The sequence below is a fragment of the Perca flavescens genome, chromosome 20 (genome assembly GCF_004354835.1).
Source record: "Perca flavescens isolate YP-PL-M2 chromosome 20, PFLA_1.0, whole genome shotgun sequence".
Taxonomy (NCBI): Eukaryota; Metazoa; Chordata; class Actinopteri; order Perciformes; family Percidae; genus Perca; species Perca flavescens.
The window spans coordinates 13,013,140-13,030,182 of NC_041350.1; the positions used below are offsets into that span (position 1 = coordinate 13,013,140).

General features: G+C 43.0%; 1 protein-coding gene across 2 annotated transcripts; it reads right to left on the minus strand.

Moving 5' to 3' along the window:
- Positions 1–36: 36 nt before the first annotated feature.
- Positions 37–17,043, minus strand: pak6 (p21 (RAC1) activated kinase 6). Of its 2 annotated transcripts, none has more exons than XM_028566298.1 (9): positions 17,009–17,043; positions 10,536–10,783; positions 8,461–9,123; positions 7,390–7,923; positions 6,482–6,615; positions 2,488–2,614; positions 2,267–2,392; positions 1,975–2,109; positions 37–1,380 (listed from the first exon to the last, which is right to left on the minus strand). In XM_028566298.1, exons 2-9 carry the CDS (start codon positions 10,737–10,739, stop codon positions 1,213–1,215), a joined length of 2,091 nt encoding a protein of 696 aa, XP_028422099.1. In that variant the 5' UTR covers positions 10,740–10,783; positions 17,009–17,043; the 3' UTR covers positions 37–1,212. The 2 variants fall into 2 exon arrangements, with proteins under 2 accessions (XP_028422099.1, XP_028422100.1); XM_028566299.1 differs by lacking the exon at positions 17,009–17,043 and adding an exon at positions 12,853–12,924.

Sequence of the window (17,043 nt, forward strand, 5' to 3'; positions counted from 1 at the left end):
CAAAGTGTTTCTCAGCAGGTGGACGTCCTGCAGCATCACATGCCAGGCCTGTGTGCTTTATCTAGGCAAACAAATGCAAATACAGTCATACACAACTTCTGGAGGAGCAACACCCACACCTTTTAAAAAGTCTGTCACAATACAAAGAGGGTTGTATCAGAAGCAAACACTGAGATGTCAACTCACACACATCCATGTGCCCATGTGCTCATACACACATGCACACATACATACAACTATACACTCACATTTCAGTAAAGAAAAGTAAAAATTTGAATTTATCATATATAATTGACTGCAGTAGCAGGGACAAGGACCTGATATTCTGTATTTACATTTACATTATTTATTTATCTGCTGCTCTGTTTCAATTCCATACATAATAATGAAACCTTATTTGCAACTTCACATCATACAAACAACCCACAACACCTTTTGTAAATAAAGAATAAATATGAAAAAGAGGAATACGGTACTGGTAAATTTTCCAATAGCCCAATAGTAGCAGCTGGGCTTTCATCTACCCATTTATTATTCTAACAAAGGAGAATTGTCTTTCACTTCCCAGTTTGGTTCATATTCAAGCATTCACATCAGGCCAGGTGTGCCTCCATTTGGCCATGCAAAGAGTCTACTGTCAGTTTTTGTGAAGTGTACTGACCAGGTTGTTGTCTAGTTTCCACAACAGAGAGTGTGAGTGTGCAGAGGTAACTTTATACTTCCTTAACAATGTCACAATGAGCTACTGTGGTTTAAGCCTAACACCAGCTTTATAAGCTTTACACTGCTAGCAATAATGCCCACTATGAACACTATAAAGGATCTTTAGAGTAGCATATGTTCATTACATTTAGTTACGTGGAATATTGATTTTTGCTATCAGTTGATATGCACCATGTTGTGTTGAATCCCACTGAATGTTACAGGAAGCCAATCAATATTCAGATTGAGCCGAGTCGAGAGGTGAAGAATTGCATGCTGCCTTTAACTCACTCCTAAAGTGCTTCTCTCATGCCTGAGACCATGCGGTGTCTGTGAGCCAAACTTTCCGTCCTGCCACCATCACTCTGGCAGCAACATGCTGTCTGGGTCTGCTTCTCTGGAGCTGATCTCCAGTTGGCTTAGGTGCTAGAGCAGTTGGACCTCGGTGCTGGTCCTCACCTGGACAGGTCAGACTGAAGGTGGGTGTTGGGGAGCGGGAGACCCACAGGGTCAACAACGAGACATGCGCTTGCGGTACTGCTCCACCAGAGGGACCAGGCACTGAGGTGAGCCGCTCTGCAGCAGGAAGGGGTGCTCCAGCAGGTCAGTGGCGCTGGCCCGCTCAAGGGGGTCCCGAGTCAGCATACGGTCCAGGAAGTCTTTTAGAACTGGGGAGATCTGGACCAGAGAGTAATGATGCTCTAGTTATTCTTTACAATTCATAATAATAATTATGAAAATTAACAAACGTCTACAGCCATGCTAGTGGCTCTGTGATACAGTGGTGCTTTGAGCTAAATGCCAACGTCAATATACTAACATGCCCACAATGAAAATGTGAGGGTTGTATCAAATATTGTTGTTGATAATGTTGTATCAATGTTTCGCGGGTATGATGTTTACCATGTTCGCAGTCTAAGTTTGGTGTATTAGCATGCCAGCATTTACTTATTAGCATTAAACACTAAGTACAGCTGAGGATGATGGGAATGTCATCTTTGCAGGTATTTAGTCATAAACATAGTATTTGACAAAGGTTTGACCTGATGATGGCACTAAAGGAATACTCAGGGGATGATCAAAGTTATTACAATTCATCCAGAGAGTGACATGACTTTCTGTATGAAATTTCATGTCCATCCACTCAGTCTGGACCAAAGTGATGGACTGACAGACAGAGATTGCCATCCCATAGTGCCATGCCACTAGCATGAATAAAAATTATACGCGCAGCTTATTTAAAGACAGAATAGGTTGTGAGTGTTCTTGTACCTGGCTGACATTTCGGACAGTAGGAGCCAGCTCATCCCTCAGTCTCTTCATAGCTGCTACAGGGGTTTCGCTGAAGTACGGGGGCTCTCCATCCACCATCTCCACCACCATGATACCCATTGACCAAACGTCCACCTGGTGCAAAATCACATGTTTAAATATTAGTTAATATTTAGTTTTAAATTATGTAACAGGTGTTACAGCACAGATTGCCACTGTCGGCATTTACGCTACGTGAGAGAGATCACCACTGTTATTCAGCGTGAGTGCATTTGAACGTGTGCCTCCTCACCTCAGTGCCATATGGTGATTTGGAGATGACCTCAGGAGCCATCCAATAGGGTGTCCCCACTAAAGATTTCCTCTTAGGGATGTCCTTGCTGATCTGAGCACAGAAGCCAAAGTCTGAAAGCTTTACCTGTGGGGAACAAGAAAAAGACCTTACTATCGAGATAGCGAAAGACAGGAAAAAAACCCAAAAAGAAAACCCGAAAGAGTAATAACAAATCATACCCTTCCATCTAATGTGAGTAGTATAGAGTCACTCTTGATGTCTCTGTGGATGACTCCCTGCGAATGTAGATAGGCCAGGGCTTGCAGAACAGCTTCACACACTGTAGCAATCTGCTCTTCGCTCAGCCTGCAGGATAACACGCACACAAACACACACACAAATTTACATTAAAATTTCACACTTCCATTATGAGTAACGGTAAATCATAGGTGGAGTTTGACATTTGAGCCAGGGGGGCAAAAAAAAAAAACAACTCATTGTAGCAACTGAGACCTGGGGAACACAGCACGATCACATATGGACAAAACAAACATGCTAAATAAACATAGGTTTATTTTTTCAAGCAGATTTGAATTTACATTGTAACAATTTAAAACCTCGAGCTCAATTTAGTTAAAAAAAGAAGTAGCATATAATTCTTGAGCAACAGATGCAAAAAATCCACAACACAGACACAGCCGCTCTGCTGCTGCGCAGGCTGTACGCTTCTCTGTTCACAACGCTGCCTGTTCTGCTTAACGTGAAAAAGCTTAACGTGGTTTAATGTACATCAACAACTTTCACCAAATGTATCATGGCCATATCTTCAAATGAACACTTATGCCTGTCAAAAGAACTTAACAGGCTATGGCGAGGAAAAAGCTTGTACCTAAACAATGGTTACCAAATTTCTCTCATATTGCTCCTCATAACCACTGAAAACTGTCAAAAAATCTAACCAGAAATGTGGTGATGATTGATCGTTGTTTAGGTATATTAAACCACGTTAAGCTCTTTCATGTTAGGACTTATAAAGCCCATGAGAACCGTTGGGAGTCAACCAACAGCTGCTCCGCTGCCCTGCTGAAAATGTGAAGCAGAAACGCTAAATGTCAGATAACGTCCATAATAATTGGACTTTGGGTTCTATTTTTTGACAGTTTTCCGTGGTTATGAGGAGCAATATTAGAGAGAAATTTGGTAATCATTGGTCATTGTTTACGTACATTAAACCTGACCTGCGCGAAAGAGAAAAAAATGTATGCGTCATTGTACCCAGCACTTATGGAAATGTACCTCCGAATGCGTCTCTGTCCCCAGCACATTTCAAACCAAACTGACGCCCGTGGGCACGGCTGTGCTGGAGCACAATAGACAGACGGTGGCAGAATGCCCCGACACTTAAATTCAACTAACATGTAGGTTAACAGTGAACAATCAGTGTTGGACCTCCAGTCTGTTGAGATGCCTCTCCAAACGCAGAAACCAAGCGCAATCGCACCATAAAACGTTAAGACACGTTAAGAAAAAAGATCAGTATTTTGCCGTAATCCAATGACATGAAAACAAGTCATCCACAGCGATCAGTAGATTCACAAACAGAGTCACGGTGTATCCAGCAAGGCCTAAACAAGCGTCCCATTCACCAGTCAGCTCCAAACAGGTGAACGAGGTGAACTTCGCCGTTTAAACAAAGTGGAATAAAACGTATCAAAGTCCAAATCTACACAAAACGCGCATTCAATTTGTAAGCTGACAGCAAATTTATATACATGGCATTTAGGATACCTTTATTGTAACGTTGGCACGGTAAGATGTCCCGACTAGTGCAACAAATTATTGTTTTTTGCGTCCTGCATATGCGTCGACAATGGTCTCAGGTGAGAGGCAGAGCCCTGAAAAAATATTATTTTTACTAAAGCAGTATATGAAATCAGATGTATTACCTATCCCCATTTAGTTGTTTTGTGTTTTTAAAGTATTTATAAAATATCTGGTTATGTCAGAAGTAATTATTCCAAGGCAACAATAACGAGTGGAAGGTTCAAAACAATAACTCCTACACAGCAGCATGACCAACAAAACATGTTCATTCCTCCACAATGTTAATGTAACTTTGATATTTTACAAGTGCAACATAAAGACATAAGGCCATTTTCAAACAACAAGCAAGGTCATGCTAGCCTGGCTCCGCCCTCCTACGTACTTCCGCTCAATTTTCATTTTCCTTCATTAAACCATCTGGGTTTGCGGTATATTCTTGGGTTTTCTCCATAGACAGTATATAATGGACCAATAGACCCCGTTGCTCTGGACGGAGACCAGTGAAGGCTATTAGAAGCACTTTTCCGGTGATGGCCAGCTTTACTGCGCAGCCTCCAACTGAGAGAATGTGACGTGAGCAACGTGTCTAAAAGTTGTAAGTCTTCTGGTAGCTGTGCCAAGAGAAATCTCAATCATTCCCAATCTTACAGATATGGAGACTGTAGGTGTATGTAAGGAGATAACATGGGCACAGGCTAATTATTGATCACTAACATGCTAGTTAACATTAGTAATTAAACCTAAACATCTCATGTAAGTCGAAACTGCCTCATGAGCTTCTCCTGTACTATACGGTAATTCCTCTACTATGCGACAGTAAGTCACTTGGTTATGACACAATCGTTAGCTTATTTTTACAAAAACGTCTGCTACGGAGCCATAACGTGAGGTACAAGGTAATGGAGCCTTTTATACATTGTCGTGTTTCTTTGGAACTAAACAACGGACAAATAGAGTCTTTAAACGCTTCAGATGTAAAGTTATTTGCAGTCAAGTGACGTAAAAAAAAAAATGGTCAGCGGAATGCTAACCGGAGGTGATGGCCAGTTAGCAACAAAATGGCGCCATGATGGCTCGAGTTCTGAAGCGAAGCTTACCCCCTTGGTTTTCTCCTGCCAAATCTTTACCGGTCCAATCAGCGAACAGAGGGAACAGAGGGCGTGGCTGAGAACGATGACGTTGCGGTTGTGCGCTAGTTTGAGTTGTAGTTCTGTAATGGCGGCAGAGAAAGATGCGAGCGAAGCCATTCAGTCCGTTGTGGCAACGCTGCCAAATATCAAGAAGTTAAAGCCCCAGCAAGAACAATCTTTGCTGAGTTTTGTTGGTGGCCATGATGTTGTGGCCCTCCTCCCTTTGGGGTTCGGGAAAAGTTTGATGTTCCAGCTCGCTCCGTTAGTGGTGAAGGAGTTAGCTAAGGCGAACGCTAGCAATGCTAAGCCGACGTCACGACCAAATGTTAGCGATTGGTTATGGCAGATCCACAGTGGCTCTGGGCAGATCCAATAGTGTCAATGGAGAGTGGCCAGACTCTCTGTACAAATGAAATGTACGAGAGTCTGGTAGGACCAGGCTAAGGTCATGTGCCCACTGAAAACAAAGGTAGAGTTACCTAACAAAGTGCTATATTCTCCCACACATGGTTCTTATCATATTCAAAAGACACATATATATTAGGAAAAAAACTTCCTGCATTAATTTAGGCAGTTACTAGGTTTTTTTAATTTAGGGAGACTTTTATAAGTCACCCTAAGAGATTTAGACTGCAGCCAGGAAAAACAGAAGACAAAAAAGGACCCTTATTCTTGATTGCTCTGCCAATATACTGATCATCTTAGTGTTTGACAAACAGTGGCTGTGACAGTTGGCTCATTTGATATGTCATCTGGCTTGAGAGAATAATTTTTTCAACGCTTTGAGTCAAGTGATCTAACCCTGATGTCACCCTATGGAGATCGAGCCAACCATCTGTTAATAATATACAATACATTGACAGATGTAAACGCAGATCTAAACGCCCCGACAAAATTCAACTCCCTTCTGCTGGTCGATATGTTTTCCTTATTTTTGATGTATGCGCTGCTGGACAACAGGACAGCATCAGGAAATCAAATTCTCAACCAAAATTGACTATCCACATGTCATCTAAACATGCACATATTCAATTATGTTATTGAATTATTACTTTTCCCCAGAAAAAAGCAGCAGGCTTTGAGTGAGAGAGAGAGGGCTGAATGACAGTCTTTGTGAGTCTATATGCTGCTGGTATCAACACAGATCCCTCAGCAGTCAATACCACACTACCCCCTTGTGGTTGATTTAGTTCTTAAAGATGATATCATAACCAAACAGAAAAGCGCCAATGCAGCTTTCTTGAGAAGGGCCAATATTATATCTCAGTGGTGCTCATACCTGGTTTCAGACACAATGTTAGTCAGTGCTCCACCCTGCAGGTATTCCATGATAACCCACAGCTCCTCCTCCACCAGGGCTGACTTAAACATCTCCACCACATTTCTGTGCTGATAGTCCCTCATGATAACCACCTGCCAAACAAAGCATTCAAGTTAGAATCAAAATCTTTTTAATCTTATTAAAATGATAATTTTCCACAGACATGACCCATGAGTGGCCACATTTTGGTTCTCCAATGTTAAAGGGGTACTCAAACAATTTAGTGTAAGTCCAAGATATCCTGACTTTTACTCTTTAGTATGGATCAGGCTATAACTATCCAACTAAATAGTGTCTATCATCAGAGGTCTCGTCTTGTAAACACCCACGTCTTTTAACGTCTCCAAGTCAAATTCAAGATAACCCTGATGACATCATCAGGAGTTATTTTCTCAAACTTTGGAAAGCTCCCTCCAGAGCCACAGAATACATTATACAACTGTTATTACAGGCTGAGTAGTTCTCCCAATGACAAGCAAACTGAACTCCATGTGTAAAATCATCGGAGTACCCCTTTAAGTAAGCATTAAAGGAAAAGTCCGGTTTATTGCAACTTGGCGTATTTCCCATAAATGTGGCTATAATGGCTCTATGGGCCATGCTAGCTTGGTACTTGCCACCTCTGTTGTAGAGATTTGGGGAAGCGAGCCATAATGGATTCTTCAGGTGGAGACAAGTGTTTAAAATTATGGAGAGAGCAAAGTTAGCACGACCGTTAAAGCCACATTTATGGGACAAACGCCAGGTTGAAATAAACCTTTAATCCTTTAAATGCCAGACCACAAAGAATAGCAAGCATGTAACCTTAAATGCATTGGTTTGTGTTTGTTTGTGAGAATCACTTTGTACCTAGTTGGATATTGTACCTCATTAAATAGTAACTCCCTCCTCTGCTGCCGCCGCAAGTCCATCATCTTCACGGCCACCTGCCTGCCGCTGTGCTTCTCTGTAGCAATACACACCACCCCCGTCGAGCCCTCCCCAATCTTCACAAAGTTCTCCAGGTAAGACCGTGGATCGCCCTTGTCTACCACCATCTGCAGGGCCGCCTTAAACTGTTCATGGGTCACCTTGGGTGGGTCTGGTGGTGGTCTGGGTGAAGGATGTTGTGGGGGCCTGAAAGCAGGGGAGCAGGTGCCTGGAGGACTGGTGGCTAGTGAGCCTGTAGGGGAGGGTCGAGGCTGGGAAGGGCTGTCTTGCCGGGGGTAGGGAGGATTGGGGCATCCAGAGTGCCTGAGAAAGGGATCAGGCCCATTGGGCCTCAGCCCCATGTTAGGAGACAGGCCCAGCGTATAGCTAGCTGAGGAGCGCACAGTTCGCTGGGGTCTGATGCCGCCCACAAGAGGACTGCTGTTGCCAGTGGGCAGGAAGCTGGAGTGGTACCTCACTGCCGACTCTGCCTGCATGATAAAAGAGAAAAGGGTGGGGAACATTAAGGAAAGGAGCTGAAAGAGAGTTGGCTGCCTGCCTGGGGTTCAAGATCTGCTTTAAAAGTGAATGTAAATCAAGTCCATCCCTTTCACTCTGCATCCACTTCACCTGATACGACCCATGTAAAGATGTTGCTATAAGGACCCAAGTGTCCCGCTGAGATCTTGCCAAACACACCATCTCTCAACTTTTACAACCCCACTGGCACTTTAAACCCACATTTCATAATCAACTCTAGAATTAAAAAAAATAGTCAACCCCAGAGGTTTAATCACCTTTAGTGTAAATCCAATCAATATGCTGCCTCGCTAAAGTTTCCACACCCTAAGCATAACAATTATTTCTTGACAAAAAATTGATTCAGAGCTCATGCAAAAACAGTGGACTATGATGTACATACTGTTAGCAGAAATATGCATATATTGTGTATTCTATGAATAATGTATTACCAGTGCACTCAATGGCAAGAAAGATGTGCAAAGAAACTGCTGTAATGTCAGGCTTACTTTCAGGTCATAGGAGGAGAACGGCCTCCCAGGGCTGTTCTGGGGTTGCATGTACATCGGTACGTTGGGCCGCAGCTCCGTTGCGACTGTCGCTTGATCACCATGGGGCGGCTGTAAAGCCATAGCTGGGCTGTAAAAACAAGCTATAGGTCTCTGATTTGGTGGCATTCCCCTGGGCTGCTGAAAATCTCTCTTCCATATAAGTCTTTCCTGAGGGCTGCCCACCTCACCGCTCATATAAGCCCCGTGACTTAGCACTGGGATGTTCTGGGACTGAACCGGGTGTGAGGGTCCCTCCAGGGAGCTGACGCTGACTTCATAGGTGGACTTGGCCTTTGGCAAGATCCCATTAGGCTGCAGAGTGATGCTCTTCTTCATGCCCAAGTAGGGGGTGTTGGTCTCACTGTGGATGTTCCTGGCCCTGTCCCTCCATTGGTCTTGACCCATATCCTCGTCTTCTTCATCATCCTGAGTCAGGTCCTCGTACTGGTAAGTATCTCTCTCGTTCACTTCCCCCAGTCTTCCCAGTGACTGGGCCCTCTTTCTGGCTGATGGGCTGCTCTTCCTCAAAGAGTTAGAACTGGTCACAGACAGACGGTTCATATCATTGATCATAGCTGCAATGTAGTCTCCGTGACCGATCATGCTCCCCCGCACAATGGTCTGAAAGAGGAGAGGCGTTTATCTTTATCACATTGCGCTTGCCATGATCACATCATAGAAAGATTTTGGACCAAAAGAAATAATGAGGGTGACATAATCATTGCTCAGAGGCGAGTTAAATTTAGAATTGAGAATCTGTAAAGGACATCTTTGTCATTCTTCAAAGACAGCGACTTAAATCATTTCCCCAGTGGCTCATTCTGACAATACACTGAGAAATATACCAAGCAAATGTATCAGGAGACATACTACAAAGTCAGAGCCTCAACAACTGTTCCTATGTTGCCAAATTTAGATATTACAGATAACTGTTCCTATGACTTTGCAGATGGCATGCATAGTTAGCGGACATGCAAAGGCAAACCTGCCCTGACAGAAAATGATCAGACAAACTTAAGATCTTTTGCCAGAATAGTGATACTGTTGCAACTGTATGCTGGCTCATTAGTCACTCTCAGCCAGGGAAGAGTCATGTTCAGTTCACAGCCAGTCAACAGCCTCTCCTGTTTCCCTGGTTCGGTGCCATTACATCTGCACTGGGGGTAGAGGTCAGATGACATCTCACCTACAGTAGCACCTCTCCAAGAGGAAAGAATGGCAGGTGATAATGGCCTTGGTGAGATATTGTATTCTAAAACATGCTGGAATAATATTTTATTTTAATAGCAATAACCTGAAATGTACTGAATTTCCATCCATATGTTTTGTTTTTGCATTATGAGGTTATTGTGGGTGACACCACACTCATTTTGATGACACTATTAGAAACATAAATCTGACCTAAATGCTGACATGATGGTTCTCATATTGAACAGCACTAATCACATTAGGGAATAAATGAAATGTTTGTTTTCTCAAATTTTTTTTCTGGAGGGTCACAAACAGAATCGACCATATGCTAGGTGAAGCATAGAAATCCTGAGAGTTGCAGTCTTTATCATTAACTGGCGTTTCCTTCTCTGTACCTGCACTTTTTATCCCTTATGCTTGACATCTGTGGGAAGGCACCGTGGACTGTTATTAATTGCCTGCATGGAGTAATACATCTTGTGGTCCCTCTGAGTATTCAACATTGTACAGTCAGTGTACACAGCAGGGTCATTAGCCCAGCCCCATGATAGATAAGAAAGCAAAAAGATGGGGAGGGGAGCAGGCCTTCCTTCTGCGTGGTCATCAGAGGATTATGACATTCTCTGAGACAGCAGGATGCCTCTGCACCACTGAAGGACACTTTTGCATCAATACCACAGGCTGCATATCTTTATGCATTAGTCTCTTAGAGATTATTTTACAATGGCAACACATGAAAGCTTAATGAGGGCCTGGTTGAATGGTGTGCTGCTAGTCATTGGTGATCAGTTCAAGGTAAGGTTAAAGGATCAATAAAGAGTTGGATGTATGGTGTGGTGTACCTTCTTTGGCCTCAGCTCCACCTCTGTGATCCTGGAAGGGTCCACCATGGGTTTAGGCCTGCGCAGGTTCTCTATCAGGCTCTGCCATTGGGTCGGCAGGCCAACAAAGCAGCCACGCTTGGAGTCAAATGAGGTGTGGACACGGTGCTCAAAGTTCTTGGGCGCTGATATATCAGGCCTCTTCTTTTTCTTCTTGCGAAACATCCTCAGGTCCTCGTGGGCGACAGCTTGCCTGCTTCAAAAGGTGCCTGTAGGGAAAAATATTCAGCCTTTAATAAACTGCACTCAATATTGCATACAGCATATGTTCCAGTAACTGTAATCTTGACATTTGAATTTAGGCAAATCTCTTCTGCCCCAGTGATCAAAACGATGGTGCTACGGACTGACCACTCTCCTTTATTATCTATTCTCTGACCAAGTGTATTCAAATACAATCTGACAACAGAGGATCTTTCCATGTGTGAGAAAATATTCAAATGGCTCATCTAAAAGCTGTTTCCTGTCTGGGATGTGTATGTCCCTGCACAATGCTTTGCTGGCTGTCACAAGCTTGTGCCTCTAAGAATGGCTCCAAGGAGAGTGGATGGATTTGTAAGCACATGTGTAATGAAGGATATCTGGTCAATCAAGGCTTATTCATTCTCTGTGCCATTTTACTGATGAGCACGTGGCCGGGCTGGCTAGCGCCCACAGGCTTTCAGTGCATTAGCAGGACGAGTACAACACACAGACACAAACACACGCTCACGTACACACACAAACAAACACAAATATACTATGGCAGGCTATCCTTCATAAACCCTTTATAACTCATATGCCGTCCTAATTAGTAGCTTGTGTGCCCTTGATTGCAGGGAGGGTAACTACTTAATCCTTAGATGGATGGCCATGCGTTTGGCGAGACACTAACTCTGGTTTACTGAATGTTAAGCTTTATTTTCCATTCAAGTGTAGGGAAATAATTAAATACATTACATCTAATTTCTTCAGCTGCGCAGCTGTACTGGGAGATAATCACTCAAATTTAAGTCTCATGATTAGGATTTATACTGTTTCATGTAGCTCTCAGTATGGAGGACGTTCCAGCCAGGCATGATAACTGCGTGGCTCTAGGGATGGCAATGCTGCTCTGTTCAGTCTGTGACTGATTGATCCCCTTATCTTTTATTGCACGTTTGGGGTGCATGTAGCCAAAGTCAAGAAATACGCAGGTAGGTAGGGAGGAACACAGATTGTTCTTTTATTCCATATTCAATGTCAAAATTAGCGTAAGGGGGACAATTGACAGACATTTTGCCAATTTGTGCTGAGTTTACTTGAGTGTGTAATAGTACTCCAGTTTCATGGTTCAGTCCTTAACATGTGCATCAAGTGTCTACAGTATGTGTAGTCAGGGGTGCTGGTTCCAATTGAACTGGGAAGTCGGAATTTCCGAGTTCTCAGTTGGAAATTTTAACTGGAACACCTCCATGAAGTTGGATTTCCCACTCAAAAAGTGGGAAAACCCTGACCTCAAAATCCAAGATGGCTGCTCTGAGCATCAACAGCTAGTAATATAGCCTACTGTTTACCAGCACTTCTGTCTTATTTGTGTCTCATTAAATCAGTCGTACACACACAGTATTGTCCTTCTATCTGTGGATATGCTGCTACAGTGTTTGTACACGTAATTACTAAATAATGCGTTGTTATCAACTGGTATTGCTAACCGGGGCTAACCCAGCTAGAGCAAACCATACTTCCACCACCCAGTTAAATATAATAGTTTTCCGACTTGTTGTACTGGAAAGCAGTCAACTCAGGTGTAGTCTCACTTTGCCAGACCTTCCTCCACAGCGCTGCGGAGGAGGGTCTGGCTAGTCCACACAACATTCCGGGATGGGAGAAAAACGTGCTATGGTTTATTGGGATTTCTTTAAACCACTCACAATCGTCATGGGAAGCGCTAAGCACCGGTGCTGCTGCAAAATAGAGTTTAAAATTCCAACACACAGAAAGCGGAAGGTAACGGACAGCCGGCCGAAAAGAGTGAAACCCGGCAACGGAGCAATCCCGAAACTGGAATGTTGTGGATATAGACTAACTCAGGTGTGACGTCATTCCCAACTCTGACCTCTGTCTAAAGTAAATGAAATGGAACACAGCATAGTTAGCAAATGTGAGTAAGCTAACATGCTAAACCAAGCCGCTGAACATGGTAAACATTATACCTGCTTAACATGTACATGCTAGCATGACCACTATGCTCAAAGCACCAAAGCACTGCTGTGTGTAAGTACAGCCTCAAAGAGCCTCATTGTCTTGTCTACTTTACCAGAATGTAGCACTTAAAGGCCCTGGTGCACATAGCCAACGCAGAGCCCTACAAGGTGCCCCTAGGATATCAGATACAATCTCCCATCATGCACTGTGAAATGGTGGGAGTTGAGGAAATTAGTTTTGCAGTTGTCTGCTGCTCAGCAGGCGATCACACTGGCAGTCTCTCCTCTTTCCACCTCCGTCCTCAGAGCAGCACAGCTCTAATCAGCATTGACAACGACTGTTGTGAGCTGTATCGGTCGCTACCCCATCACTCGCCCCACCACATCACCAGAGGGTAAGAGGAGATCAGGCCCACTGGTCACATCAGCTAAACCTGCCTCATTAAAAGGCAGGGTAAGGATGTGGGGGTATCACCCTCCAAGGATAATTCAATCACAAGGCTAAAATGCTAAGTGTTGCATAAGCGTATCACTCTGTGCTCTCCCTATGTACATAATGTGGTGCTGGGAAGGACTTTAATTCCATGTGACAGAGACATTATGGTGTGAGGGTTCTCAGGAGGTAGGGAGAGAGACATTGGGGCCAAGATTACTGCCAGACCTGGAGGTATTAGAGAAACACAGACCCAGTTTCCTTCCTACAGACACAGAAAGGCTTTTAAGCACCAATTGTGGCTGCTTTTGAATAAGGAATACTTGTGTAAACAAGCTGCAAAACAGAATATTGCAATCTCTGCTTTTTTTCTTTTTTCCGCTGCACAAGAGACTATCTCCTTTGATAGCTGTTCAACGTGCAGATGTTGGCATTGCCTAAACAAATATTTACACATAGCGCATATGTATCCTTTTACAAGCAGATCGATCAATATTTACTCATGAGTCAAATGCAAACTTCTACAGTCCTCCACTTCCAGCAATAATGGGGTGATAACAGCACAAATGGGGCGGCTGCTTTGTATAGTACTTTATCAAGCTTCATTAGTTCAAAGCAGCGGAGAACAGAACATGTCACAGCATTCATTATTCATTCTCAGTTTTCTTACTATTGTGCAAGTTGAAACACATACATAGACTGCGTTGATTCATGCCCGGGCAAAATAAATTGAAAAGTTGAGACAATTATTGATTTACAAGCTTTAATCACATGCAACTGGCCTTATATTGACCCTTCCTACTCCGCCAAGCTTATGACTGTCTTGATAACAATATGCTATTGATTTCTAAGCCCCTCGTATAATACGTATGCACAGAGCTGAACTTGCACGGTGCATAATCACGTTTTCTAGTCACATCCCTCTAAACTGCAAGGACTTGACCCTATGCCTCAGTGGCTTGTCTTGAATCTATCAAAGTGCTGAGGCAAAAACTCAGCCGGCTGCTGTCAGGAATGTGAAGAGCCAAAGAGGATGAGGTCAATCCGAAATTGTGCTACATTAGGTATTTCCATCTCTACAACTGTGTGCATGAGCAAAAAAAATTGAAGGCGTGACCTGAATATCCACAAATCAAGAACTAAAATCTCAGTCACAGAAAATCACATGAGCATAAAGATAGAGCAACCAGGCCTTTCATGCCATACAGAAATGCAAGCAGGCAATCTATACGTTTCCCACAGACAACATGACAAAAGAGGAGAGGGCATGCTCGCATTCCCCTCATGTTCAAATCACCCTGAGCAGGTTGTGTTGTGGATGAGTGGGAGAGGGGATTGAGAGATAAGAGAGATATTGGATTTGCTCGATGTTAGTGCTCCGAGCTCTGTTGAATGATTTTTTTCTTCCTATTTCCCCTGATTTCTGCCTTTCTTTTCTTTTTTGTTGGCATGCATGCAGGAATGTAGTGAGTGTGCAGGTGACTGTGCTCGCAGGATTAGTATGGTGTTCAGTCCTTCACTGATCTAATTTTAGGACACATCATGCACCCACCCCCCCTCTGTCCTCTCTAGCACCAGACGTGTGTTTATTTTGTACAACAAATAGTGAGGTGAGGGTGGGAGACGATGTTTGTCAATGCACGTATAAGCATAATCCAGCTATGCTGAATTACAGGGTGCTACATCTATTTCATAGTGGCATACAGTAGATAGTATCAAGGTCTTAACTGCTGTTTTTGGACTCTGCAGTGCAGTACGGGGGGCTTAGAGATTGCTCTCCTATCAGCTTCATTATGATGACCGTTCTGCCCTTTGAGTGTAATGAAACTGGGAGGAGAGGGAGAAAGGGGGGTCTTGGTTGGTCATCTCTTCCTTTTCCTTGTGATTCGTAAAACCACCACACACAAACACACAAACAAACACACACACACACACACACACACACACACACACAGACATACACACGGCATCTGAGCGCAGGACGTGATCAGACTGTACAATAGCAGTGTTTATGACTTAAGTTGTCTGCTTTCTCTTTGAAGTCACCTCTGCAGACAAAGAAGGATTGTCAATAGGAGATGACAAGTGATGTAATAAGCTGTGTTCAATGACATGGAATAACACATTGCTGTCATGCATATTTCATGCTAGTGGTCTGATACATCATGCATGACAAAGCACTTGAAATACAAGGAATGTTAGAGGATGGCACACATCTACTGCCTCTGTAAAGTCTCCCATTGTGCAAATGTGGCTTTTTTTTAGCCCTGCTAGCAGCTAGGGATGGCAATGTCAGTTGGTTGGTTTGTTAGTTGGTTGGTTATTTGGTCAGTTGGTCAGTTCACAACTTTGGTCCAAACTGAAATATCTCAGCAACTACAGGATGGATTGCCATGAGGTCTCCAGAGGATGAATCCCACTGGCATTTCCTCTGGCACCACTGTGAGGTTCACATTTGAATTTTTTTAGTAAATGTCTCAACAATTATTGGGTGGATTGCCTTGAATTTGTTACACAAATTAATGTCTCCCTCAGGATGCAATAAATAAATAAATGCAATAGTTTTGGTGATCCCCTGACTTTTCATCAGGTACTGATTTCATTTAGTCCTAAGCCAAATACATGCTAAAAAATAAGGACATTCCCATTATCCTCAGCTGCACTTTCTGTTTTCTGCTAATTAGCAAATGTCAACATGATAACATGCTAAACCAAGATGGTGATAATAAACACGATACTTGCATAGCATAAGCATTTTAGCATTGTCATTGTGAACATGTTGGCATGCTGACTTTAGCATTGAGCTCTGAAGCACCGCTGTGCCTAAGTACTCATAGAGCCAGTAGCATGAATTTAGACTCTTGCCCCAGGATATGCATGACATTGAAGGAGCTACTCAGAACCACAGGAGATTCAGCAGCAAAGAGAAAAAACAGGTGAAGATGCCAGGTTTTTTTTTTTTCTTCCTAAAAAAAGTGGCCAAAAGTGGTCAAAAACAACTTTCTCAGTCCTCACAGTATTTTTACCTCTGATTAAAGCTCCACTCAGGGGTAAGGAGGGCACAATGTAGAGCATACCCAAGGGCATGTGAAGTGAATGTCGTGGACTAGTTACAGTATATAGTTTATGAAAAAGCGAAGCACTAAAGGAAGACTTAAAATGCTTTTCTGTTGTCTCGGGCTCGTCTTGGACTGGCGAAATATTCTAGTTGGTCTTGACTGAGTCCAGCACTATGGGCCTCATTCACCAACCGTTCTTACGAAGAAATGTGTTCTTAAACCCTTCTTACGCACTTTACGAAGATTCTGGCATTCACTAATGTTTTCTTAACTTGGATTTGTTCTTAGCTAAGAACAAAATCTACGAACACTGAAAAGCACTCTGAGTGATGACAATTTGCTCCAAATGATTGGTTACTGCAATTTATTTAATTCTACAGTCGTTTACAATGATAGTATTGTACTGTAATGTATTTCTGATCATTTGTTGAAAAAAACACTAACACTGCAATTTACATCAGGAATTAAACTGATTAAATCCTGCGTTATTTGGTGATTGATCGCTATTTACATGGCCAAAATGCAGTGGTAGAATGTAACAAAGTACAAATTCTTCGTAACTGTACTTAAGTACATTTTTCACGTAGGCCTATCTGTACTTTACTTAAGGACGCCTAGACTCAATAGTGCAGCCTACTTTTGACTTTTACTTTGTTACACTTTGCAGCAATTATCTATACTTTCTACTCCACTACATTTCTACAATGTTCCGTTACATTTTCTGATCAGTTTCCCCCCTGCCAAAACGTCTTCCTGACCGTCACACGTTTGTCTCACCAGTGAAGTTTTGTTGCCGTAGATATATATGGGGC